At 31.7% G+C, this 26,726-nt stretch overlaps 4 protein-coding genes across 4 annotated transcripts; 2 read left to right on the top strand and 2 right to left on the bottom strand.

The window, feature by feature from the left end:
* The first annotated feature begins 193 nt into the window (after positions 1–193).
* On the top strand, positions 194–22,535 carry LOC107367647 (uncharacterized). The gene is made up of 11 exons (XM_015935376.3): positions 194–1,573; positions 2,085–2,205; positions 2,937–3,135; positions 8,954–9,018; positions 9,251–9,729; positions 10,393–10,856; positions 10,998–11,149; positions 11,855–13,505; positions 18,561–18,631; positions 19,679–20,128; positions 20,650–22,535. The coding sequence occupies exons 2-11, from the start codon at positions 2,095–2,097 to the stop codon at positions 21,931–21,933; spliced, it is 4,926 nt and encodes a 1,641-aa protein (XP_015790862.2). The 5' UTR covers positions 194–1,573; positions 2,085–2,094; the 3' UTR covers positions 21,934–22,535.
* On the top strand, positions 14,009–17,383 carry Ttc26 (tetratricopeptide repeat domain 26). Its single transcript, XM_015935380.3, has 10 exons — positions 14,009–14,458; positions 14,635–14,778; positions 14,992–15,606; positions 15,672–15,801; positions 15,897–15,944; positions 16,015–16,188; positions 16,264–16,506; positions 16,776–16,882; positions 17,009–17,142; positions 17,267–17,383. The coding sequence occupies exons 1-10, from the start codon at positions 14,456–14,458 to the stop codon at positions 17,376–17,378; spliced, it is 1,710 nt and encodes a 569-aa protein (XP_015790866.1). The 5' UTR covers positions 14,009–14,455; the 3' UTR covers positions 17,379–17,383.
* A 452-nt stretch (positions 22,536–22,987) lies between the features above and the next one.
* Positions 22,988–24,298, bottom strand: LOC149094638 (phosphatidylinositol N-acetylglucosaminyltransferase subunit Q-like). The gene is given in 3 exon segments (XM_089265975.1): positions 22,988–23,439; positions 23,442–23,624; positions 23,627–24,298. Coding segments are annotated over 3 exon segments (825 nt in total). The 5' UTR covers positions 23,838–24,298; the 3' UTR covers positions 22,988–23,008.
* Positions 24,299–25,672: 1,374 nt separating this feature from the next.
* On the bottom strand, positions 25,673–26,724 carry LOC149094637 (uncharacterized). The gene has a single exon (XM_089265976.1). The coding sequence runs from the start codon at positions 26,589–26,591 to the stop codon at positions 26,124–26,126; it is 468 nt and encodes a 155-aa protein (XP_089122102.1). The 5' UTR covers positions 26,592–26,724; the 3' UTR covers positions 25,673–26,123.
* Positions 26,725–26,726: the final 2 nt, after the last annotated feature.

Here is a 26,726-nt window from a genome sequence, read left to right as displayed (position 1 = left end):
AAAGTGAAAGTAACCAGAAAAAGTGATCCGATGAGTTTATCTTATTTTCAACAAAAAGCAACAATTGTCAAGGACAGTTTACTACCAGTTTTTTTCTCTCTCTTTCTCTTCTTTCGCTTATCTTCTCTTTCTTTTTCTCTCTTTCTACTGGCACCATCAACACACACAGCATGGAATCAGTCAACATGAAGCTCATTCGCACGCTGTTGTCAGAAGAGCCAACAATGAGCAGGATGTTCATTTACTAAGTTTTACAGTTTCAGTTTGTTTTCCATTCTCATCGTATCTTCTCTTTTTTCAATGTTTCATATTTCCATGTTTCTTGCTACTTTTCATCATTTTCATCATTTTGATTGTTGTTGATTTGTTTCTTTTATTTTCATTGCTTCCGTTGTCATTACCTTTGATTGTGTATGTGTGTATATTTTTAAATGTGATTATCAACAATTTAGTTTTACGTATTCCAGGACAAATTGTACCCTTTACCTTTTTCTTTTTGTTACACTTGCCATCGTCTGTCTTGTCGATTGCGGTTCATCATTATGGTTACCTCTTTAACGTCAATTTTTGTCAACTTGATTATGCTTTTAAATTTATTTCTTACCCATAACTAATAAGGTGCTTTTAAATTGTAATTTATGTTTCCGTATTAAACAACAATTTATTCTTCATTTTCAACTGTCAATCATCATCCACAATTACCATCAAAAAATCATCATCAACAAACACTCTTTCTCTCCCTTCACAATTTCACAATCTAAATCACCTTTGTCTTGTCACTTTGATGCTTTTTCAGTTCATGTTGTTTTGTTTTGTGTTAATGTTTAACTCTCACTTAATTTTTTGATCAATTGGATTAATTGTGAACTACATCATGCTTTAATGAACAATGATATGTGCTTGATCACTGGTAAAATCAATTACTATCTCTATACCTTACTTCACAATCTAGACCAGCCAATTTGTTGAATTATACCTTATTATTCATCCATCAAACCATAGCCATTTATTTTTATATTGTCAATATGATTAAGTAATTCAGCTGGTCCTGTGATCATGTGTAAATGTTGGATTCTTTACCTCAATTTAGTTGATAATTGATCTCTACCAATATTGTTTGGATTTCACATATAAAAGCACAAATTGCTGTAACTCAGAGTGTTTTACTTGTCTCCAAGATTTTGTTAATCAAGTCAAATTGGAAATAATTTGCAAATTGTCTCAACTCCAATCACTCCTCTATTTGGTTATCAAGATCAGTTATGGTAACAAAATTGAAAAACACAAAATAACGTCTCAAGTTTTTGGTACCAACAATTAAAATTAATGCTAATTGACGTCGATTACAATTTGGTTTCTACCTTTAAATACCACACTGATTATCTGTTTAATGTTGAAGTCACCCACAATCAACCAAACATTTAACTTCATCATCTGATCTGCATTGTTTACAATATGCTTCAAAACAAATAGCCTGATCTTTCTGGTGTCGATAAACCAAAATTTATCCATTACCCGATGAACCAGAACACTGATTCTTGTAGATAATCATTCCTAAAAAAACCTTTTCAGAGTAAGTTGAATTTTTCTAGAGTCATGGTTAAAGATTTTCCTCCAACAATACGAACCAGAAACAAACCAGGAAAAAAATCACCATTAGATCAAAATACATTTCACTTATTTTTCCTTCAGGAACATTTTCTTAAAAATTTCACCAAACATAATTCAAGAGTTATTTGATAGCAATACAAATAGAGTTAATTTAACAATTTACAGATGTCAACCATTAAGCTGTAATCAAACTGGAGAAACCAATTGTTTAAATAAAATGCCATCTAGTATTGAAATAAGTTACACTAAAATGAACCATGAGAAGCCGATTTCCAATGATTACCAGTATTTTGTTGGTTACCCTTTTGTTTAAAATTAACAAATCATGTTAACCAAGCAAAATTAGATTTACCTCTCTCTTTTTTCATCTTCCCTCCATTTTTATCCCAACGTTTCCTTTGTTAAAACCAGTCATAAAGGTTATTTGTTTTCTTCGCTTTTGTTTTACTTTTTTTTTCGTTTTTATATTCCAGCCTAATCATCATGTTATTTTGTCGAACCAAGTATATCAACTCATCAGCCGATCCAATTAATTATAGACTTTCAGAGTACCTGATGGGAGGTGTTAAATCAAATGGAAACAACAATGACATGGTAAGTAACGAACAAATGAAAATTTAAAAAAAATTACCAACTCCATTTTTGATCCTCTTTGTCATCTAGTCAGGGTTAATTGCCGCTATTTTGCTTCTTCCAATCTCTTTTCCCACCATTTCTTTAATCTAGATAGTCTCCAGTCTGACTAACAGTTTGAAAATTAACACTGTGATAACACTTTGAGTCTAAAATCAACGGTTAAAATACTAATTACTGCGAATCATTCAGAGTCCTTGATTTGTTGCAACAATTTTTTCTCCAATTCTCTTGACTAACCAAAAACAACAAAATTTTGAGCTAGCTTAGCATGGAAATGACAATTCAGAAATAATTAGCTTTGAATACATTTTTTCTTTCGTTATTTTATGTATTATTCTCTGTATATTTAATTACCTTGCCACAATTAGCTATTTACAAGTGCTTTTCTAGCTTTCTTTAGTATCTGTCAGTTGATAAACATGCTGAGTAAATCGTCATCGTCCCATTTCTCTTCAACAAAACCATTACTAAACTCATCGCGCCTTTCACCGAGTAGTGTTTCCAAGGAAAATGGTGTGACAACCATAACTCGAAAAAATTTGATTATCTGTTTAATTGACCTTACTTTTGATTTGATTGTCTATCATAGTCTTGAAATTGCAAATTCCTTCTCACAAACTATAATTGACTTGTTCTCCTGGTGTCTAAACAAAATTAAATTAATTGTGAACCATCTTCTCATTTACCAGACTGGCTTTGACTCCATTTCATCCTCATCACCACCTGAACTTGATGATCCCGAAGCCAGAAGTCTTCTAACACCCAATGATTGTGACAATAGGTTTCTCCATTTACCCGAAGGAATCGACTTAGCTTTACATCGTACTAAACTATGGTCCAAATATGCCAAAGATCTGATTAATTACATAGACAAAAGAACTAACTTGGGTGAGTTTGATTAAGGCAACCAGTTAAGTCATGTAACTTGATCGTAATCAATCATCATGAATTGGACCAAATGTAGTGCTATTGTCGTGCTTCAATCAACTTGGAAAAATATGTTTTGATGACTTAACGAAAGCCCAAAATGATGATAATCAATTATTAACATGAAGTTGTGTTTACTGGTGTTATAAAATTGTAACTAGGCCATTTCAAAGTCTATGAAGTCACCAGAATAGCTGTTGATTAACTAACCAGGAGTTTCTTGAGTAAAGCAATTAAATTGAGGCGGAAATGGTTAAATTATTGAACCCAGTTAATGACAAAACCCGAGAATTTTTTTGAAAATCAATTGACACACAGTTCACCGAATAATCAGTAAATCAAAGACAATCGACTTAAAGGAAGCAAATAGGAAATTTATGAGATAGACTGTTGACTCAGGTCATATATGGAAACATGGAAATATGTTATATCATGTATTACATGTAATACATTGAATCATTGAGCTATTGATAGTTCAACAATTGAAATATTGAAATGTTTTCGTTTCATTGTCAGATGGATTCCTTTTTTGATTGATCTTTCTGTTTAGCTAAACATACTACATCACCATTAACCGGAAATTATGTTATCAACACTCACAACAATTTAGCTAATTCACCATGAAGAATGTTTACTTTTTTTGCCATCAAATTTAAATCAACTGATTAACACCCACCACAATCACCAAGATTTACTTTCAGCTTACCTTCAACCTAGAAGTGAATTAATTTGCTTCAATAATCATTGTTAAAGGTGTTTAAAGACAAAAACAAAAAGGGATTATTGATGTTTTGTGTGAGCGTTTTTCACGTTAATATCATCCTTGTATAAATTAAGCATTTGACTTTGATTGCGCTTCTTCAAATTGTCATTTTATCTATTTTAATCAATTCTCGCATAATTAACAGCCAACCTACCCAACAAGTCTCGACTCCAGACAAATGATAATAACCAAAATGAATCCATGGTTGAATCGGTCAAAACCAGATAAATCTGAAAATCTTGAGCTTTAATTTTCTTCACAATCTGATCCATCAAATCGTACTGCAATATATCTCTAATTTAGCTTCACTTTCACCAAACCTAACAATTAAGGAATGCAAGACGATCAGAGTCTAGAATGAAAATTATGATAACTTGTAATTATTATTGACAAACATCATAAACTGAAAAGCTATGAAATCTATTGACAAGTTGCTTGACTGATTAAAACTGATCCATCAAAATGATTAACTAACCGTTAAATAGGATTGTATTGTCAATTGAATACACAGTACAAAAGAACCTTAAATAGCAATACAATTTTTATTATATTAACCAGGAAGGAGTGAAAGGTGTTATAAATTTAATAATAAACCTTAAACAAATTAACGTTAATATTAAATGATTTATTGTAATGATTGTTTAATATGATTTCGTGTCTCAATAATCATTTCAATAATAATGTTAATTGTAAATTGTACACAAAATGTGTTGTTGATGGTTTCAAACCCAAATTGACTGTTCCAATGAGAGTAAAAATGACAAGTTTAACTCTCACAATTTAAATCTTAAATAATTATCGATGATTCAATAATAATAGCACATAATGATGATGATGATGTTGATGATGATTAGAACTGATAGAAATGTTAAATTAAATAATATCAATTTAATAATAGCTAAACATTTGCAGCGTTTTTTTACAGCATTTTTTGTTTTACTTCAACTTTCATTTTCCCAATTTTCACTTCTCATCATTTATCAATAGTAAAACCTTTTGATTATTTTGCCTCAGGTATTTGTTAAGCTCTATCAACCAATAATTAATTTAACATGAAAATTTTAATCATCAGCTGGATCAACATTCCAGAAAAGCCATTTCAATTGTGAAACGAGGAAGAAGCTGAACCAGCAAATAAACCAGCATTTATATCATTTTCATGTTACCCGAAGAGTTGAGTCAAGGTTTGTGTTTTATGTCTGAGTGTCTCTTGTCACTCAATGAATGTGTGTGTGTAAGTGTGTGGTTAGATTAGGACAAGGATCATGATGATTTTGATTAACATTAATCACTGAGTGTAAATCAATTTGTCCTCACATCTTAACCTGTCACGAAAACCTTTGATTTGTTATTTTATCCAATGTCACATCTTAACCCATGTAATAACCCATGTTAACCCAAACTTGACCAGAAAAAAAAGGTAAACTGAAAATATTTGTTCTTGCTGTTTGTAAGCTTTGATTAGTGTCAAGTTAATTTATGTGTGCTTTAAAAGTCATTCATTTGCTCTACTTAAACAGTTGAAGCTCAAGACAAAGTTCACAATAAATTGCAACTTTCCTCTTAACAGAAATTAAATTCAATTGTAGATTAATCATTGATTAATCATTCTTGGTCACAACTTAACGTCACTTTTTTGTTCAACGTTTCACTTTCAAATATCAACAATATTCAATAGCAAGTTGACTTTGCAGTAAAAATGAAAAGCAATTAATGTTGAGAAACTTTTCAACTTTTCTTCATTGATTAATCATTTTATTCAATTTGTTCTGGTCAGTTGATATTAAATATGTATTTTATCATTACGATTGGAGTCAATGTTAGTGTTTCAAAGATGATTTGTTAATAACAAGCTCATCAAATGGAAACCCAAAAATCATTGATTACGGTCAAGTACTGTTGGGTCATCAATTGAAGTCCACTAATTGTGATGGAAATATTTTCCAATTGTTTCAATGAATATTCACTTTAAAATTTATATCAAAAATTCATTCCCGTAACTTGAAGATTCACATGAAAATTTGTATGAAAATTTGCGTAAAATTTTTCAGAAAGAATTTGATTTTTTACTAAATTTTCGATGAGCACGATTAACTAAGTATTTCTCGGTCACGAACATGACCGATCTTGATTTTACCTGAATTACCAATTGAACAACGAAGCTACTCAACTTGATCTGACTTTTGTTATTCTCATTGAATCGCTGAGTATCACCAGAAATCGCTTTTAAACATTCAAAGAATATCTTTTTTTTTGTCATTTTAATTTCAAATTTGCAATATTTCCAAAATTAGATTGTCTTGAATTGTTAAATATTCATATTAATCAATATAATGATAATCAGTTAATAGCAATTTCCTACTGTTTAAAAATTATACACCAATAATGATCACTTTCATGTGATTGATTGACTATTGAATTTGCTTCCATTTATAACAAGAACGATAATTTGCTGCTTTAATTTTAACCAAGTAATGAAGTAAATTTGTTTAATTTTCATTACAGACTACTGTTATAATTACCTGTCTTTGATGATCATTATGATTATAATCATCATTAAAGTGTATTAAAACATTAAGCTAACATTTTCATGTTAACCTGTTACAATATCGGTTTTAATGGAAACATTTAGAAACAAATGAAGCTTCTAATGGTGAAATAATTGATTTAATTGAAACAATCTGGTTATTAGGTTAAACCACGTTTCAATCATACCCTAGAGTAATTGATAATTGTTGATCAATCAAACCTCGCGTTTCCAATAAAACTCAGTTTCACCAGTAAAAAAGGCTTATTAATATCAAAAAATGGGTTTTACTGGTGAAAATGTTAATGATGAGAAAGTAATCAGTTGAAGAATGACAAATCCAAATGAATTTATTTTCTTATTTTCATGTAAAATAATTTTTGCTTCAAGCCTCATTAGGCTCAGTTTTATTTTAATCTGTCTGATAAACTCTGTGATGTTTGCCTGGCAAAATCTGGTAATGATGAAAAGTTATTGATTGAATCAATCAACTTGATTATTGTTGATGGTTAAAGGTATCATGTGAGAAGCAAATATCATCATTTTGGGTAAAACTGTTTCCAATCATCATAAATATACCCGATAACTGTCCTGCAAGCCAAACATGAAAAACATGAAAGTGAAAACAAAAGCATGGAAATGTTTCAAGGAAGACTGAAACATTTCAACTCCCCCAATCATCTTCAATATCACATCTTGGATAAGCCTTAAGGCATCATCATCTTAATGGTCACCATTATCTTGATTATTATCATCTCTCCCTCTTCATTGAAATGGTCAAATCTTACAATTTGCCTTTTTAATGAAAACCTTAAGGTAAAAAATCCTGGTTAAGCTTGTATTGTTTACCATTGATTGCTTTTACCAGACTAAACCATTTTATAAATCATTGAGATTGACGGTAAAAAATTATTGTCTCTATTAATAGATTAATCAAATTGTCTTCTGATTTTGTCCAATTGAAGTTACAATTTTTACCTTCTTCACACAACATTTAGCATTTCAATTTAATTTCACTTTTAACAACTGTTAATTCAATTGTTTCCCTTTCTTTTGCTGATCGCTCAATGGGGCTCTCAATTGTTCCCATTGTGATCATCAATTAACTTTCATCTTAGCTGATTTGTTGATATTCATTTATTAATCTGTTATTGATTGAGATTCTTGCTTCTTTCAATCACAATCAGATCAATCATGGTTATTTGATTAGTATTAATATACTTTAACAATAACTTGATCAACCATTTTTTCAAACATAAAATTGTCTTGCATTTAACCAGCAATATCAACAATTTTGTTGCATTCAAAGGGAAAGTTGAATTTTCGTTGAAATCAATTTTTCAATGAATGTGATTTAAAAGATTATGATTGACCTCACCTTAAAAGGATTTAATTACGATAATTTTTTCACTTGCAATTGAATGTTGATTCAATTAGCAACTTGCAATAATCATGATTATAATGAATAATATTTAATGTGAAGCAGCGCAAAAAAAAGTGTAAACAAATTGATTTTACAGATTAACGTAGAGATTTTTGAATGATTTAATTGTTAGTTTAAACTATTAACTTGATCAACTGATTGCCCTTAATTCACCTTCTAATTGAACTTGTTATTTGTATTGCTGTTAACAGAATTGAAATTGCTTTTCCATTATTTGATTTCAAACAATTTAAGATCAACTCTCATCTTGTTTCTTTCATTTAACTTATTGTTAAAACACGATCAATTGAAGTATATTTTTCTCATCAAATCAACCATTCATTGGTTATTAAACTGTCAATTGTTCTTGATCAAATATTTTGATATGATTTCTGTTGAACACTTGATTATTGTATTTGATTTTAAATTGTGTTTAACCATGTTCTGTATAATCAACTATTAGCTATGAGCAGCAATTTTACAATCAAAATATTACACCATTTTACGCATTTTTGTGAAGCAAAATTTCAATATCTCAGTCAACAATCAGGAAATCGTTTGATTTAATCAAGTTCATGATTTCTTGAAGAGCCTAGTCGATGCATAACCAAATCAATGGTCTCACAATTTAAGGCAAAATACAATAAGATTAACCTTTAAAATAAAACCTTTCATTTTGATCAACATGATGTTTGATGTTGTCACTTTGTTGTTGCTGGTTATCATTATGATCATGATTTGTTAAATGTTGAGATCCTTCTAAATGTAATCATGATTTGAATCACGATTATACCACTGATTATAACACATAATCCAAATTACTTCCCTTACCTAACACTGCAAAAATCACATTTACAAGCCACTAAACAACAATCAACATTAATATTTAATGTAAACTTGATTTTTTTTGGTGAATAACAATGTTCAATTTCAATAATGGTTTACGATCAGGTTGCAATGACAATTTAACAACCCAAATCATGTCTCTTTTATTTGCACCTTATTTCATGATTAAATTTAATAACGCACTTCCTTATCTACAATCCTATTTCGCCCCATTAAACAGAAGCTGACCATGTTCGCAATTTAACTAAATTAGCTCAATCTGTGAAACCCATCTTAAAGGAAGAGGTAAGTTTGATAACCTTTTTTTAATAATCTTGTTTATGTCATTTTTATCAATTTTTGTTATCCTCCATTTTTCATCCTATTAACAATTTCAATCCTCTTTACCTCTTCTCATTGAATTACAGTCAATTAAGCCTTTTCTGTAGATTAACTTTTACGGGTTTTTGTCGTAAATTTAATCATAAACGTTGAACATTAATAGTAATTTAATTTTTCTTCTATCTCCATTATTCAGAAATATCTTCCTCTTCAATCAATTTACCTTCAAGCCTTGGACAATGATCTGGACAATAGTTGCGCTACTCTGGCCAATTGTTCACTCCTAATGGGACACAAATTTATAGAACCATTGGCAGCCCGTCGAGCTGAACATGAAAAAATGCGTAAACAAATCAAATCGGAATGGAATCGTGAACTAAAGCGAACACACGAAGCACTGAGTAATCTAAGGAAAGCTCGGATGGTTTATTTTCAACGTAAACAGGAATACGAAAGACTTAGAGCGCTTAGTAATTTAGCTCCAGAATTATCTCATTCCAGTGAGATGCAAGGGTCAATTATTGGTGGTCCAGGTGCTATTGTTGGTGGATGTTATGGAGGCAGTGATCAAGCAAGTAAATGTGAAAGAAAGAAACGAATCGAGGAAGAAGCTTGCCTTCGAGCTCAAGAGGCTGAAATAATTTATCGAAATGCAATCAATGAAGCAAATGCAAGGTAAAAAGGAACGCTGATTTGGTCATTAATTGCTCAAAGGCTTGATTCTCCATCTCAATGTTGACGGAGATTCCATAATTTTTTCGTATTTCTAGTTTATACTCGCTTTTAGGTCAATCTACAATTTTGTATCCCTTTTAGCTCTGTTTGATTTTTATAACCCTAAAGCAATCTAACTCGTATCCGCTATAATATCAGAGACATTAATTGTGATTGATAAACTAGGTTAACCATTAGGGATGTTAATAAATTAACGCTATCAAGGCAAGTAAGGGTAGTAATAAAACAAAACTAACTCTAGTAATAATCATGATGAATATGAGGGTTGCTGTTACCATCAACAACTGTACTAACGTAATTTCCTTTTGTTAACCATTTTGCCTTGATATTTAGTTTTAATTTATCTTCAGTTCTCTTTGTATAAACAGGGTTTAATCACTGTAAATGAAATTCATGTTCAATTTTTATATTGTAAATTATATTAACAATCAATGGATAACCATGAAATTTAGCATCTCATCAAGCCTTTTAGCTATTTTGTTTCACCAGTGAATATACTTTTCCCTATTGTTTCCCATTTGTGTATGTTTCAACATTGTAACAATTACAATTGATGATTTGACCACAATTTTACTAATTTACCGTTTTCTTTGTTTTATCCAGAACCAGAAGCTGTGAGGAATTAAAGAAAAACTTGTTAACTCGGATTCGTGAATTAATTTACCAATGTGATCAAACGTTAAAAGCAGTGACCATTGGTTATTTTGAGTGTCAACACAATTTGTTGAAACCAATTGTTGGACAGTTTGGAGCTCTAAGTGATTTAACTAAACTCTATGAGCCTGCAAGTGAATATGCTGATTATGTTCAACATTTGCCTGAATTTACAGAAAAATTGAGAAAATGTAATGGATCTTACGGCAACTATAAATTTGATCCGTCAATCAATTCAATGACAAGTATTAAAGAGCAGCCACAAAGAGTTAATTGTAATAATAAACACCATAACCTATCAAATTGTCCCGAGAATGGCGTTGACTCCGTTAATAAGGATCATTTAAAAAGCTCAAATAACATTGGTTTACCTATTAACTCGTCAGGTGATGAAATTGACGGAGTTACCAATTGTAAGTTTTCACGATACATTACAAGAATCCTTCATCATTACAACCATATTGTTTGTCATGTATTTGAAAGCAATTGTGATGACTTACTTGACGTTGGTTCACCAATCTAATGTTAAACATTTTATTTCATTTTCTATTCAGATTCAACAGTTGGAAATGGTTATGAATGTACATCAAAAAGCTCAACTCTTCCAATAACAGCCCAAAGTCACCATTTTCGTAAACTTAAAACACCATCTCGATGTCGCCATTGTGATGCTTATGTTTGCTTCCAAGGCCTTGAATGTATCAATGTACGTTTCATCTTTAATTGTTATCTCAGTGATCATCTCAATTCATCTTCGAACCCACTAAATCATTAATAACCTTTTATATTATATTTAACCTTAACGTTTCCTTCACCTGTATCTTTTTATTGCCAGTTAACAATACAAAGTTACATTTAACAAAGTCCATCTGAGTAAATAGAGAAGCAAAAAAAGTTCATTGCTACTTTTTTTACTACATTTTATGTTCTCAGATTCAATCAAGTAGTTATTATTTGATTTAATGCATGTAGTTAAACGTTCTTCAGCTAACCCAGTCAAGGTTTTGAAGAAAAAAAATTTTGATTGCATCAAAAAGCAACAATAGTGATTCTATTATTTCTGCTAATAATGAAGATAATAATAATAATTGCATATCTAATAGAGTTCTGAACCTTACCGATGGTTTGATTTGTGATTTTGCCACATTACCAATAAGTAAACTGGTTTTACTAAACACACAAATATCATTATTAGACAAGGTTCAATCAATTATTTAGCTAGTTGTTGATCAGCTAAGCTCAATTAGTTCTTTCATCCTGAAGTTATCATTTTTAGCTTGCAAAATTCAAACCTCAAAAAACTGAGCTTGACCGTCTTTTTTCATGTTGCTTACTGAATTATCTAATGTTCTTCTTTTTTTGATTTTCATGTTTTTCCTCATCATGTTTCACCCAATCTAAACAAATCAAGTGTGGATTAACTTGTCATACCAAGTGCCGGATAGAATTGACTACAATTAAATGCAGTAATAGACGAATTCGAGGATTGTCCAAGAAAATGACTACTTTTGGTGTTGACTTGAAATCTCATGGAGACGAAATACCTTATATTATTGTTAAATGTATCACCGAATTAGATAATCGTGGGATAATGGTTAAAGGACTTTACCGTGTTTCAGGAGTTAAATCTAAAGTTGATAAGCTTTGTCAATTTTTTGAAAGCTCTACTGATTCAATTGATATTGAAGATGTTCATCCCAACGTGATTGCAAATGTGCTGAAGCTTTACCTTCGCCAATTGCCTGAACCTTTGATTACTTTCAAATTGTATTCTGAATTTATTCGTATTGCTAAACAGTATCCTTCAAATGCTGATGGTAATGGACCTGATTCGGATGATCCATCCATTGCTGTTCAAATTATCAATCAATTTAAACAAGTAACCCAAAACCTGCCCACAGTTCATTATCAAACTCTTGCCTTTTTGTGCCATCACTTGAAACGCGTTGCTGACCAAAGTGAAGTCAATAACATGCCATCATCTAATTTAGGGATCGTATTTGGTCCAACATTATTACGCTCTTCTGAAGGTGATTCATTGAGTTCACTTGTTGACACGGGTCACCAAGCAAGGGCAGTTCAACTGTTGATTACTTATGTCGATCAAATTTTTGGACCATCAGAGAAACTGACCAATTCAATTTATAATGAGATTGATGGAAATGAACCAGACTTGGTGGACAAACACTTCTCTCAAAATGAATTAAAAGAAACAAATCGAACCCAAATAACCCTTACATTAGAGGGAAATAACAATCTTTATGATAGAGGTGAATTGAATGATAAACCACAGAGCAAAAATAACAGGATAATCAGCAACAATTACAGCATTAAAAACATTAAGAACAGTAACAACAATAACAACACTGTCACTATCAATAATAACAATAACAACAATAATAAAAATAATAACAAGATTAATGAGAATGACAATAATAATGTTATTGGACTTAATAATGGTGTTGATGGAAAGCGAAGTCTAGACCGTGAAAGATTATCACCAACTCCTTCAATTTATTCATCTTCAGCTGTAATCAAATTATCTGGTCAACAAATAATCACTGGACCATCATCACTAATACATTCAAGTTTACCTAATTATGATGACTCAGATGATAGATTGAATCGGTCTAATGTTATTGGTGGTTCAAGGCATTCATTATATGAAGCCAGGCGACAATTTTTTGCCTCACCAACATCTCTAACCTCATCTTCATCATTATCATCTTCACCTCTGTCAACTTCAACCTCAAACTCATCCATTCGACCTCATTCCCTGGTTTCAGGATCAATATCATTAAATTCACAGAACCATTCAACACATCATAATCACAGTCATTCACATCACCAATCCATCAAACAAACATCATCTCAACCATCTTCATCAACATTATCATCACCAGCTACTTCTCCATCCAATACAAATGAATTACAAATGGCTATGTCCAGTTTATCCCTAACTAGACCAAGGAAAGCATCTATAATATCAAATGGACCTTCATTATCTTTAGGAACCAATAATAATGATAATTCAAATAACATGTTCAACACTAAAACAAATGGTTGATGTTTAAATGAAAAGCCATCAATGGAGAGGTTATTCAATGCTAAAATGAAAACTGTTTTTAGACAATTATCAGGTTTCATTGTAAATAATCAAAATTTTATATAAAATATGAGATTAATTGATTTAATATCATTTGTAAAACATTGTGGGCTACCTTTAAATGCCTTTCAAACTAAGTGATCCTTATTCAAACTAAATCAACTTGATAGTAACCACAATTGCAAGCTTAAAGGATCTTTCAATTTAACCACTTTGGATGAAATTTTATTCTAAAACTTGTTTCTTTTTTTATGTTGTCACTTAATATTTCTTATCATTCATATTTTGTTAATATAGAACCCTAAATAATCAAACTTGTTGCTATTTTAATTACTATAAAATTTATCCAATGTTCAATGTAATACCTTTATTGATGTTGATACAACTTTGTAAAAAAAAGACTTGCAATAATATTCTCTGTTGAATTACTAAATTGTGATTAAATGGAAATGTTACTTCAATATTAAACTGTTGCTCATAACTTTTTCAATTCTAATGTCTATTTTACATCATTTATTACAAAAACATCAAATCTTAACCTAACAATTTGTAAATTGCAATCTTTATTGTTACACCAACATTAACGTAAAGAGATTCATGATTTTCGTTCCACCAATCGGCCAGCATCTAACCAAATCTCTGCAACCAATGCTAACAATCAAAAATTGTGTGTTTGATTGATCGACTTGACTGTAACCAGATGCTAGTTCATAAAATTCTGGTTGTGTTGAAAGTTCAATGTTTGGTAAAGCAACTTCGTGTGGATACCAAGGAAACCAAATGCTTGGGCAAAACAAAGATCACATAAAAGTCTAACAATTTATTGTAATATTTGTGTTTACAGTTTAAATTGTAAACAATTGTAAACTGGACTAAATAATTTACTTATTTACTTGCCAATACAGAATGGTAAACTGATAATATTTTAATTACTGAACAACATATCGCATAAGCTTCATGTTTATACGATTCAATTTTTTCACCCATTTGTTAAGACACTTTTTGCGCATCAACATTTACCATTTCAATATTTACTAATTTTCTTAATTTCAATTCTTTCTCCAATTTCTTGTATTTTAATTCAGTTGTTATCAAGAGTAAAATCTTCAGTGTCAACAAAGTCAACGGGAAGCAATCCTGGAAGTAGTGGATCTGCCAAAAGTGTTATACCAAGTCTAGAAGATTTTCTCAAAAACCGAGATTATACTGGAGCTTTAGCGCTTCTTAAGGTAATTATAATCATTAAAATCTATTCCACTTGATTTATCAAAATAAATATTCACGTAATCAGCCATAATAACACAATCAAACGATCTCAGTTGCGTAGATGATCAAAAGAGCCATTAAAGCTTCCCTTTTACGTACCTATCTTTTGGTATATTTAACAATTTTGTTTTTTATTTTTACCCTTTTCCATGTTGACTTTCTGGTAACTTCTCAAGTATAACAAATCTTCGGGAAAAGATGGCCTTGATAACGATCTTTGGATTGGTTATTGTTACTTTCATCTGGGTGAATATTCAGCTGCCCTGAGTCTTTATGAAAATCTGGTTAAAAAGTTACCTTCAAACGAGGAGTCAACAACAACCCAGATTACCAGCAATGAAATTCATTTGTACATTGGTTGCTGTCAATTCCTATTGGGAATGTATTCAGAATGCTCCAAGAGTCTATCGTTGTCCTCACCAATTGATGGTAATCAATTGAGAACCCGATTGGAATTTCATTTGGCTCATAAAAATGGCGATGAAAAGACGCTTATTCATTTTCACCAGCAACTTCAGGATGTTTTACAAGATCAATTGTGTCTTGCTTCAATCCACTATTTGCGTTCACATTTTCAGGAAGCAATTGATATTTATAAAAAGATACTTTTAGATCATAGAGATTTTTTAGCTCTCAATGTTTATGTTGCTCTTTGCTACTACAAGCTTGATTATTATGATGTTTCACAAGAAGTTCTTGCAGTCTATCTTCAACATTACCCTGACTCTGTAACAGCGATTAACCTGAAAGCTTGCAATCACTATCGTTTGTATAATGGTAAAGCTGCAGAGGTGAGAAAACAAATCATCAATTAAACTAGACATTTCAATGTTAATAACATTAAGTCTTATTTCAGAACGAATTGAGACAATTGATTGATAATTCATCTCCATCATTTGCTTATGCCAAAGACTTAATCAGACATAATTTAGTTGTCTTCAGAAATGGTGAAGGGGCAATGCAAGTATTGCCTGGACTTGTTGACAGTTGAGTATAATTAGTTAATTTTATGAAAAAAAAGACTTATAATTTGATTGGACTTCATTTAACGTTTCTTATTTTACCCTTTTTTATCAATCAGCAATCCCTGAAGCTCGTCTCAATTTGGTTATAAAACATCTTAAACAAGGTAAAATCGTGAATTGATCTTGTGTTATTATTAAATCTAATTTTTTTCGTCTCATTTATTTATTATCTAGATGATGTTCAAGAGGCTTTCAATTTGATTAAGGATTTAGAGCCAACAGTGCCTCATGAGTACATTTTAAAAGGTGTTGTTAATGCTGCTTATGGACAAAGAAAGGGTTTACGCGAGTTTCTCAAAGTAGCTCAACAGTTTTTTCAACTTGTTGGTGGATCAGCCTCAGAATGTGGTAATTAAATGTGATTACTTTTTAATTTTTTTTTCGAATATTTCATATTTTCTCTCTTTCTTTATTCTTCTCAAGATACAATTCCTGGTCGTCAATGTATGGCATCATGCTTTTTCTTGATGAAACAATTCGATGATGTTTTACTTTACTTGAGTTCAATCAAAAGCTATTTCTATTCGGATGACGCCTTCAATTTCAACTTTGGTCAAGCTCAAGCTGCTACTGGAAATTATAGCGAAGCTGAGGAAGCTTTCTTATCAATCAAGAATATCAAAATCATATCTGATCCTATTTATATTAGCTGGCTTATCCGTTGCTGTAAGTAATAACTATTAGTATTTTCTTGTTGCATTTAACAACATTCACTATGATAATTTGTTAAAAAATCTGCTATTAATCTGCTTATTCCGAAAACTTTCGATACATGGAACCAAATTACTCAGAGTAATTTTTTGTTGCTTCTACTGTAGTATAAAACTGAGAATTAAGATTTTTCGGTAACAGTCTAGTTATACCGATTTTTCTCATCATTTTTATAAATTATTTCAGCTTTTTTGCTAATATTACGCGCTATTTTTAATTGATAGACATAATGAATAAAACACCAGAAAAGGCCTGGCAGCTCTATGAAGTTAATTCATCTCGACCAGATTCATTCAATCATCTTAATCTAATTGCGAATGATTGTTACAAAGTGAGTATTTGCAAAATCTATTTACCTACACTGATTTTACTTTACTATCAGTAGCAATAACTCGAATGTTCACAACTAATCGTTCTTATTTCTTTTTTTCCATTTCTATTTGTTTCATTGCAAAAGATGGGACAATTTTTATATTCTGCTCGAGCTTTTGATCATTTAGAGAAAAGTGATTCTAATCCAGAATTTTGGGAAGGAAAAAGAGGAGCTTGTGTTGGACTTTTTCAATTGATTGTTGCTGGTAAAGAGCCAAGGTGAATTGAAGTTTACTTGTGTCACAGTTTTCATCAAATTACTATCAAAAAATTCACTAAACAATGGGCATACTTATAAGAATACAATGATAATAAATTTTTCTCCTTTTCTTTAACATTGCAGGGAATTACTCTATGAAGTAATGAAGCTTCTTCGTAACTCAGATAATCCGCAAGTTGACCAAATATTACGAACTTTAAGGAATTGGGACAAAGAAAATAAAAGCTCTATTTAACTTGACCAATGGCTTTGAACTAAAATCAGTTTGCAATTCTTTATTTTTAACCATAACCAATTAGCGATTTGTATTTCGAGTATTTATAGTTATTCTCAGAGCTTAGGTTTTAACGCAGGAAATTGTTATAAAATCTTAATAAAATAACGCTCTGAAGTTCCGTCGTTAATAAAACCTCACTTTATCCATTACCTTCCACTATAAATTATGCTTATGCTTATGATTACGCTCTTCTTAAACTAACTCCAATAAGAGGTAGCCAAAGGTTTTAGGCTTTCGTTAAGTCATCAAAACATATTTTTCCAAGTTGATTGAAGCACGACAATAGCACTACATTTAGTCCAATTTATGATGATTGATTACGATCAAGTTACATGACTTAACTGGTTGCCTTAATCAAACTCACCTAAGTTAGTTCTTCTGTCTATGTAATTAATCAGATCTTTGGCATATTTGGACCATAGTTTAGTACGATGTAAAGCAAAGTCGATTCCTTCGGGTAAATGGAGAAACCTATTGTCACAATCATTGGGTGTTAGAAGACTTCTGGCTTCGGTATCAGGCTTTGGTGATGAGGATGAAAAGGAGTCAAAGCCACTCTGGTAAATGAGAAATAAAGAGATGTTGAAAAATAAAATAAATAAAATCAGATGAAGGTTGGATGGAAATAAAAATTAATATCATTTGAATGGATGCTAGGTTTTCAGATCAGCCAAAACTAAGGCCAAATAACCGGTTACCAGTAGCCAGCCGACCTTTGTTGTTGCTTTTAAATGTACAAAATATTGAAAAGAGATGGCGTTCTTGGCTGAGGATTGAGACAAATAGAAAGGGAAGCAGAAGAAAGGAGAAAGAGAAAAGATATTGGTTTTATTTATTCCTTTCTCTCTGCAATAAAGATCAACAAAATGCTCAATTTAAAGCGCGACAAAACTGTCGATTGAAATTATTATCTCTTTTTCCGTTGTTAATTTATATGTTTTACCAAAATTATCTACATTTTGCTATTTGTTAATAATTGACCATCATCATCATCTTTTTTTTAAAAGTTGTCATCTCAAACAACCAGTGATTTTTCACTTCAAAAAGCGTGTTTATTTTTTATCTCATCATTTTTTATAATCATTTTTTTTTTGTTAAATTCATTCGCATTTTAAAATTTCAAAATGTCTGATAACCAAGTAATCGTCAAAGCTGACATGAAAGATAAAGAAACCAAAGATAAATCCCATTTCAAGCAAAGTATCGACGAGGTAAGTTTAGTGTCAATGACATTCTTATAGCTTTGGCTTTAAGAACTTATCTTTACATTTTCTTGCCCTTAAACTCTTGCCCTTTGCATCTTATTCATTGCCATCTTTCCTGTGACCATTCGGTGTTTATTGTCGTTAAAATGAATCCATTTGCCTTAAGATTGGTAGATTTCTTGTTACATTTTTACATTTTCATTATCATTGCCTGATTCTCGGTTGCCTTTGTTGTCGCTGCCATTTCTGTTCTTTTATTTTCACTTCGCTTACAATCCATTTTGCCATATTGTTTTATTTTGCTCTCGTTGTCTCGTGCTAGCAGTACCCATTGCTGTCAAGCAGATTTAGCAATGGCCTCTCATCTTTATTCATTGCCTTTCTTCCCTCATTTCTTTTCACTTTCTTTCCCTCCTTGTCTTATCTTTCTCCTCCTTGTCATCCCCTATTTTTCCCTCTTGCTCTCTCTCTAAGCCAATGACTGCTCAACTTCTTTGTTTCCCTTTCTATTTTCTCTTTCCTTTTTTTTCTGTTTTGCCATCTTTTTCTAATTTTGGTAAGGTCCTAGCAATGATCCCGAGGAGGGGTTCTTTTTGATAAACAAAAAGTGCAAAGGCTACTTTTTTACACCCTCTTTTCTCAAAAATGGTTGGTTGATAAATTTTTGCTAGATTAGTTGAATGACAATTAATTGACAACACACTAATCATCATTAAAGTTTATATTTCGTAATCATAATGTCCTGCAATGTGCCGCAGGTAATCATCATAATACTTTAAATTAAGACATTGACATCAACTTAATTTAGTCTATTATCATTCTCTATATTGAACTATACACTTGGGTTCATTGTTTGATTTTGCTGATTTATCCCCTCTTCATTTAAATTGAGTCTCTATCTTTATTTTGTATTTATGTTTTGGTCATAGTTTTTGCCTTTCTTCAAAGTCTACTTTATTTTGTCAACTTTTTGCTCTTTCATATATATTTTTTTTTTGCTTTGTTTTAAATCTCTAATTCTTTTGACTATTTTAAATTATTTTTCTTTTATAGATGGACCAAATCAACAACCTTATTGAAGAGGGTAAAGCCAAAGCAAACGAGCTGAATGTAACATTGAAAACAATAGAACACATCACTGATAGACTTCATCACCAGTATACCAAAGCGCAGAATGATGTTAATGACACATTCAATTTCTATGTTAATCAATTGGACGAGTGTAAATCCGAGACACTTAAAGAGTTGGATGATATTTACAATTCGAAGCTGGTCAATTTGAATCATCTTTACTCAAAGGTTATCGAAGGAGTCGACAAGGTTAAGCAGATTGCAATGTTTGTTGATCGATTCAAAAAATTTTCATCAAGTCATGATACCTGTGAGCTGTTGCTTTTTAAACAACTTATTGAAGCCCCTCTACTTCAAATACGAAACTTTGAGCCTGACATAAACATACCTAAAGCCGAATTGGAGTTTGTGTCCAACTATCAAGCCATACAGGTTAGTGGCCTATTCTTATTGTCAATTTCCACTCCTTAATTTCTGTACTGGTAGCATGAGAAGAGAGTATGTCGATGCACTCAGGGAGATATTCCCATAGTTGATGTGTTGTCTTGCTCTCTCTCTCTTTCTTTCTTTCTTTCTTTCTTTAATCAGCTTACATTGATCTCCATCCTAGCCATGGTTGATTTGCTCGGTTTATTAATTCCTCTTTCTTCTCTTTCTTCTCTTTATTTCTCCTACTCTTCACTTTCACTTCTGTTGTATACTAAACTCGCTACTTTCATTCTCATTTTTATCTTTTGTTTTGTTCCCCTTCTCTTTTCATTTCCCCTCTCCCGCTCTTCTCTTATTTCACCTCAACTACTTTCTCTTTCCACCAATTTCATTCTCTATCTCACTCATGCTACTTTATTCACCTTGAACCTGTTTTTGACTTCTTCCATGCCCACTAATACTTACAAACACGTTTTCGCTCTTGGAATGGAATCGGGGATTTGGTAATTATGGCGTTATAACAGACAAGTGTGAAAAATACTTACGGGTATATTAGAAGCTCGTCAACTGAGTCCAGGCAACCTCCTATTAGTCGTCCAAATGGAGTGAGTTCCTTCAATCAGCACACTAACGGAATTGATTCCCTTCTTCAAAAGCGATTTAATTCCTCAAACAACACAGTCACTGCCAATAATAATGGTCCAGTTATAAGTAATGGAGCCAACAATGGAACACGTTCTTTGAGTAATATCTCATTATCAGACTCAATTGCCACTTTATATGAAAAATGGTCTATTGGTGGATTAGGAGGCTCACCCGATTCATCTCTTTACACAAACAGCACCCCATCTATATCAGAACCATTCAATTCGCTCTCGGACCCATTGCTCGATCTTTCTACTAAATTAACTTCGGCTATATCATTATTACCCATCAAATCTCAAATCAAACGTCAAAAAATGATATACCATTGCAAATTTGGGGAATTTGGAATTCTTGAGGGTCAGTTCACTGAACCTTCAGGAGTTTCTGTTAATGCACAGAACGATATAATTGTTGCTGATACCAATAACCATCGTATTCAGATTTTTGACAAAGAAGGACGATTCAAGTTCCAATTTGGTGAATGTGGTAAACGTGATGGCCAATTGTTATACCCAAATCGTGTTGCTGTGGTCAAACAATCTGGCGATATCATTGTCACCGAAAGATCTCCTACTCACCAAATCCAAATATACAATCAATATGGCCAGTTTGTGAGAAAGTTTGGTGCCAATATTCTTCAACACCCAAGAGGTGTAACCGTTGACAACAAAGGTCAAATAATCGTTGTCGAATGCAAGGTAATGAGGGTACTTATCTTCGATCAAATGGGAAATGTACTCAAGAAGTTTGGTTGTTCTGCGCATCTTGAATTTCCTAATGGTGTTGTGGTTAATGATAAGCAAGAGATATTCATTTCTGACAATCGTGCTCATTGCGTCAAAGTGTTCAGTTACGAAGGTCATTTTCTTCGTCAAATTGGTGGCGAAGGATTGACCAATTATCCTATTGGTGTTTGTATCAACGAAGCTGGTGAAATCCTGGTCGCTGATAATCATAATAATTTTAACATAACCGTTTTTACCCAGGACGGACAGTTAATTAATGCCCTTGAAAGTAAAGTCAAACATGCTCAGTGTTTCGATGTTGCTCTTATGGATGACAATTCAGTTGTTCTTGCTTCCAAAGACTACCGAATTTATATTTACCGATATTTGGGAGTGGAAAGTTTGGCTCAAGCTGTAGCAACTTCTGGTATTTGTTAGATACAGAATATGCAGTTCGTCTAACTTAACCAGCCCTGACAAGACAATTGTCATTGTCGCAATCTTCCAGACAAAGACTTAACATGCATCTTAATTACCAATTTGACTTTTTATTTATTTTGATCTTTTACCACCCTCATCAACATTCACCCCATCATAGAAAAACATCAGTTATCAACTTTCTTCATATCACAAGTTATCTGTTTTTTCCAAAGAGTAGAGACCTTAATCTTTGGTTTTTCTCGTCCTGTTAGTTCTATCTCCTTAATTTTACTCTCATTGTGATTTTGATTTATTTGTTATTATTTTGTTACCTGTTATTTTACCTGTTTTAAGCTGCCGTTTGATGATTGTCTCTTCCTCTTCTCTCTTTATATACTTAATAACTCACATCTCTCTATCTCTCTATCTATTTTTGTTTTCATCTTTTGCTTCATATTTTTCTCTCGGAATTGTATATCTTCTTATAGTAGCCAGACACAAAAATTGATATTAATTTCAACTAAAGCCAAAAATTTCAGGTAAACTTGTGCAGATTTACCAGCTCCTAAGTTTTGGTGGACACCTTTTGAAATATTTATAAAAACAAAAAAAACTGGTAACTTATTTATTGTGTTATTTTATATAATTATATTATGCATATTGATTATATTTGGTACATGTATTTGCTACAAGACAGTACTTTTAATTACGTCTGTCATTGAGTGTTTTCAATAAACTTTTATCACTTTATTAGACTGACATTGAGTGCATCTCAATATAATGCTTATTTCAGAGATATTTTATGTCTTGAAGAAATCATTCAAACAGTCAATGGATACCCAATTCTGATTAATTTATATCAAAATGGCAATAATAAAAAACAAGTTTTGAAAGAAGTTGGATTGGAGTTCAAAATATGAATAAACAAAGTTGATTAACTTGCCAACGCCACTACATTTTCAACTTTAACTTACACAAAATATCTGAATTCATGAATTGGTATTAAATACGAGGATAAGTTCACAAGCCCCACTTCAAATGCATCTGAATTCAGAAAAGTAAACAATGTTCGTTAAATTAAATTTACTTTACTTTATATTAAGGATCCAGTTACAATAGATTTGAAAAAATTTGAAGGTATTAACTTGTAGCTAAAAGGATTGTTAAAATCATAAATATGAGCTTTAAAAAGTTGACTCAAAGGCATTGATTTGCATAGCATAGACGTTATCGACAGCCTCTCTTTGAAATGAGTGATTTGAAAAAAAATATTCGTTTGAACTTGTTGTGATCCGATAAACCAGAGAAGGATTCCGTAAAATGGAATGGATAGAGTAACGCTGATTATCAGTTTAATTATGCATTGAATAACGATGGTAGTCAATCTAAGTAACAGAAAGACGGAATAATAGAGTATAATTGTTGGCAGCAGGAATATTAATATGGTAAAGCAAACAGTACCAATGAATAATTGATCATGACCATATGAATATGCATCGACTCGGTGTTTTAAATTATTCCAATTTTACCCCTGAAAAGTCTCCAAAGGGAAATTAAACCAGATAACTGGAAACAATAAAGTCTGGCAGCATATCCATAGAAACAGTAAATATGAATGGATGCTAAAGAAATGAGATCCGATAGGAAGCTGAGAACAAATGTGATTCCAAAGAAACTTATAAATCCAAGAAGATCAAGAATCAAGCTTAAAAAGGGCGAATCAAAGTAATATAAGCTTTCCAGATATGAATATGGTAAAGAAAAAAGTTCCCCAGTGCGGTATTCAGAGGACGATTGAGTTTAAGACCAGCAGGCATTCCAATAAGATTATATATTAATTGTTCTACTTTTGAAACCACAGATTCCATGGCTTGAAGGCACACTTCTAATAGATACGATATCGATATAACTTGATTTAACATTAAAAAGAGGCAAAGGCTGAGAACCAGATCAAAAGTTATTAAACTTAAAGTATTGAAAATTCTGATTCTGAATCTTGATTCTTTGAAATTTTTACAACAGAACAGTATTTCTTCGAACCGATGATATATTAATCTGCCTGTGGTGGAATAATCCAAGAAACCATTCAATAGTGAGAAGTTAAATATTTTCTTGGTGTTGAGTCCTGTAGCTTTGGAATTGGATGACAATTTGGTTGCGAATGATGTTAACTGGAGGGATTTTGGAGGTTTCTTAGATGAGTATTTTTCAATACTACGACAGCAAAATTCAAAGAGTGGGTCTTGAGATTCAGTAAGCTCATTGTGACGATTAAATTGCAAAGTGTAAGCTAAATGGAGAGAGTTATAAACAATTATATTGACAGGAATATTGGCGTCTGGTTCTCCATTCAGGTGTATATATTTTTTAAAGACAAAGATCCATCATAGTTGAAGTTTACAAAAAACGTCTTCTTTGTTTCAATCAATTTTTGAATTGTTTGAATTTCAGAGGTTTCCAGGGTACCCAATGCTGACAATGAGTGACGATGTTTGATTATTTGCTGGATTGCTAGCTTGTCTCTACCGCTCGGGTCGTAAAAACTTTTAGTTGCAAGAAGGTTGACATTAAGAGAATCATGGCTAATTTCCTTGAAACCAAATAAAACACAAAAAACTGGTTCGATGTCTTCCGTATGTAACGAATTTAACAAATTCTGATCAATCAATAAATTAATAAAACTAAAAGTCATAATTTACACGGAAAAAACAACACAAAATAAAACGAAAACAAATGAAAATAAACAGCTGTTAGTTTTGAAGCAAAACGCGGTAAGTTTGATAAATATAAAACACAGATTTGTTGCTACAAAATATGACTAGATTTAGTTGTGAGATAATTTATTTACATTTAAACATGATATTTGATTATAAACTTACCATTTCACTAGGATTCATTGATATATTCCTTAGAAATATCCTTCAATTGATTAAATCATTCTGTAAGGTACCAGTTCAACATTAAAGAAGACATATTGTAAAGACAATCCAGCAAATCGTAGATTGCTTAAAAATTGTAAATGTAAATGGGATCAACATTATTAGTAGATTTAATAGTCGTCAAGTGAAGAGATAACATTCAAACGGTGAAATGAAACTAAAATGGACATTCGTTATTGTTACAGTCGTTTATGAACAAAATAACCGCTCTAAAATGGCAACAGTTTATGCATTGCTGCTCTTTTCACTGGCAAGTTGTCAGTTCAATCTGTTGAGACCATAGCAGCTAATTAAAACCAATGAATTATTATTGGCTTCAAACTGAAATCGCATTAATTTTACTTTTTCCTAACCTCCTGATCTAAGCTGACCAATTTAATAAGCCAACCGTGCTAATACAGTAAATATAACTAAAATCGAATGATCAAAGTCAGCAAGTTTTACCGGTTTTTGGTCATCATCGCAGTTATCCAAGTTTAGTACTCATTGATGAAAACCATGAAAATGTGAACCAAATGATCTTCAATCGTCAATGAAATGCCAAGATCATCAAGGATAATTTTTCTCGTAATGGTGTTCTAATGGATAGTTGAAACGAAAATTTCCAGTTTACTATTTCTTTGTGCTGCTGTGCGAGACTGTCTCTTTTCATCTGCTTTTCCTGGGCTCTTAAAATTTTATATTTTAGCGGCGACGTTCAGGCCAAAACGTATCGTTTACGAGCAGCAGAAAATTTATAGAACCATTGAGTGCGTAGAAATTTTGACAGAAAAATACCAAAACGGTATTAATATAAGAGAATAGATAGAATAGATTCATACCAATTATAATCTTTTTTTTAATAGACAAATAGTGTAAAATAGAGTTGAATCAAATGGCTTTGGGGATAATACAATTTTCAAATAAACAATTTACAGGTGAAAGTTATATTCACATTATTTGGTTCATTTTGTTTTAATTGCCATCTTTTTTTAAGCTTATTACTCTTTGATTGGATAGGATTGGATTAATAGACATGTAATATTAAAAGATTTGAGTCCCTCTCTTGTTGATTGTTTTTGTTGGAGGCTTGGTTGAACCACACATTTAAATGTTTGTATGCAAAATTTGTTGCCTTATGTAAATAAGAACGATAGTGTATATAATTTAACGTTATAATCTTTTTTTACATGCACTTGGTTAATTGTGAGTAAAACACCAGAATCAAACAGAGTAAGAGAGAAGAGAAAAAAAGATATATTAAAAAAAGCAGGATCAATGGTGATAGAGTTAAGGCGAATCACTATTACGCCTTATTGATCTAGGCAGTGAGCTGATTGATGAATTTGATGAAGAGGAAGATGATGAGATATTATGATGAAAATCTTCTGAACTTTTATTCTTCTTAAGAATAGGTTTGACCTTGTTCATCCTGGATGAATCCTCGGAATTAGTTTTCTTCTTCAAAATGGATTTGGGTCGAGTCTCCTCTTTGGTGTAATCTTTTCCGGTAAGGCTTTTGTTCTTGAGAATGGGATGAGGATCAATGTGATTATGAGACACAATTATCGGACTGGCCGTTGTTGTTCCTTCCAACATGGTACCAATATTTTCAAGGGTTTCCTTGATAGCTTGCATACTTGCTAAAATCTCTTGTTCCCTCTTGGCTTTGGTATCAGGCGTAAGGTAGCTGAGAAACTGCTTGGTGATAATATCCACTTGTTTTTTAGCATTATCTATGATCATATTTGACGACATTTTGGTATCAACAGATTCGTCACAGTTTGGTGAGTTGGTCAGTTGGGCACAGTGATTAGAAAGGTCAATTAAATAAACAAATTATTGATTATTAATTAGAGACACGTTGATGTAAAATTTGTTTTCTTTAAAATG

This window comes from Tetranychus urticae, chromosome 1 (assembly GCF_039701765.1).
Source record: "Tetranychus urticae isolate SD_2017Ah chromosome 1, NJAU_TeUrti_SD_1.0, whole genome shotgun sequence".
NCBI classification, from domain to species: Eukaryota; Metazoa; Arthropoda; class Arachnida; order Trombidiformes; family Tetranychidae; genus Tetranychus; species Tetranychus urticae.
This window is presented reverse-complemented; position numbering and strand designations above follow the sequence as displayed.

Coding starts and splice junctions, on each gene's coding strand:
- LOC107367647 (XM_015935376.3), top strand. CDS start 2,095: ATGTTATTTTGTCGAACCAAGTATATCAACTCATCAGCCGATCCAATT. Junction 9,019..9,250: donor AACCCATCTTAAAGGAAGAG/GTAAGTTTGATA, acceptor TCCATTATTCAG/AAATATCTTCCTCTTCAATC. Junction 20,129..20,649: donor CCAACTATCAAGCCATACAG/GTTAGTGGCCTA, acceptor GCGTTATAACAG/ACAAGTGTGAAAAATACTTA.
- Ttc26 (XM_015935380.3), top strand. Junction 15,802..15,896: donor ATTGCCTGGACTTGTTGACA/GTTGAGTATAAT, acceptor TTTATCAATCAG/CAATCCCTGAAGCTCGTCTC. Junction 16,189..16,263: donor TGGATCAGCCTCAGAATGTG/GTAATTAAATGT, acceptor ATTCTTCTCAAG/ATACAATTCCTGGTCGTCAA.
- LOC149094637 (XM_089265976.1), bottom strand. CDS start 26,591: ATGTCGTCAAATATGATCATAGATAATGCTAAAAAACAAGTGGATATT.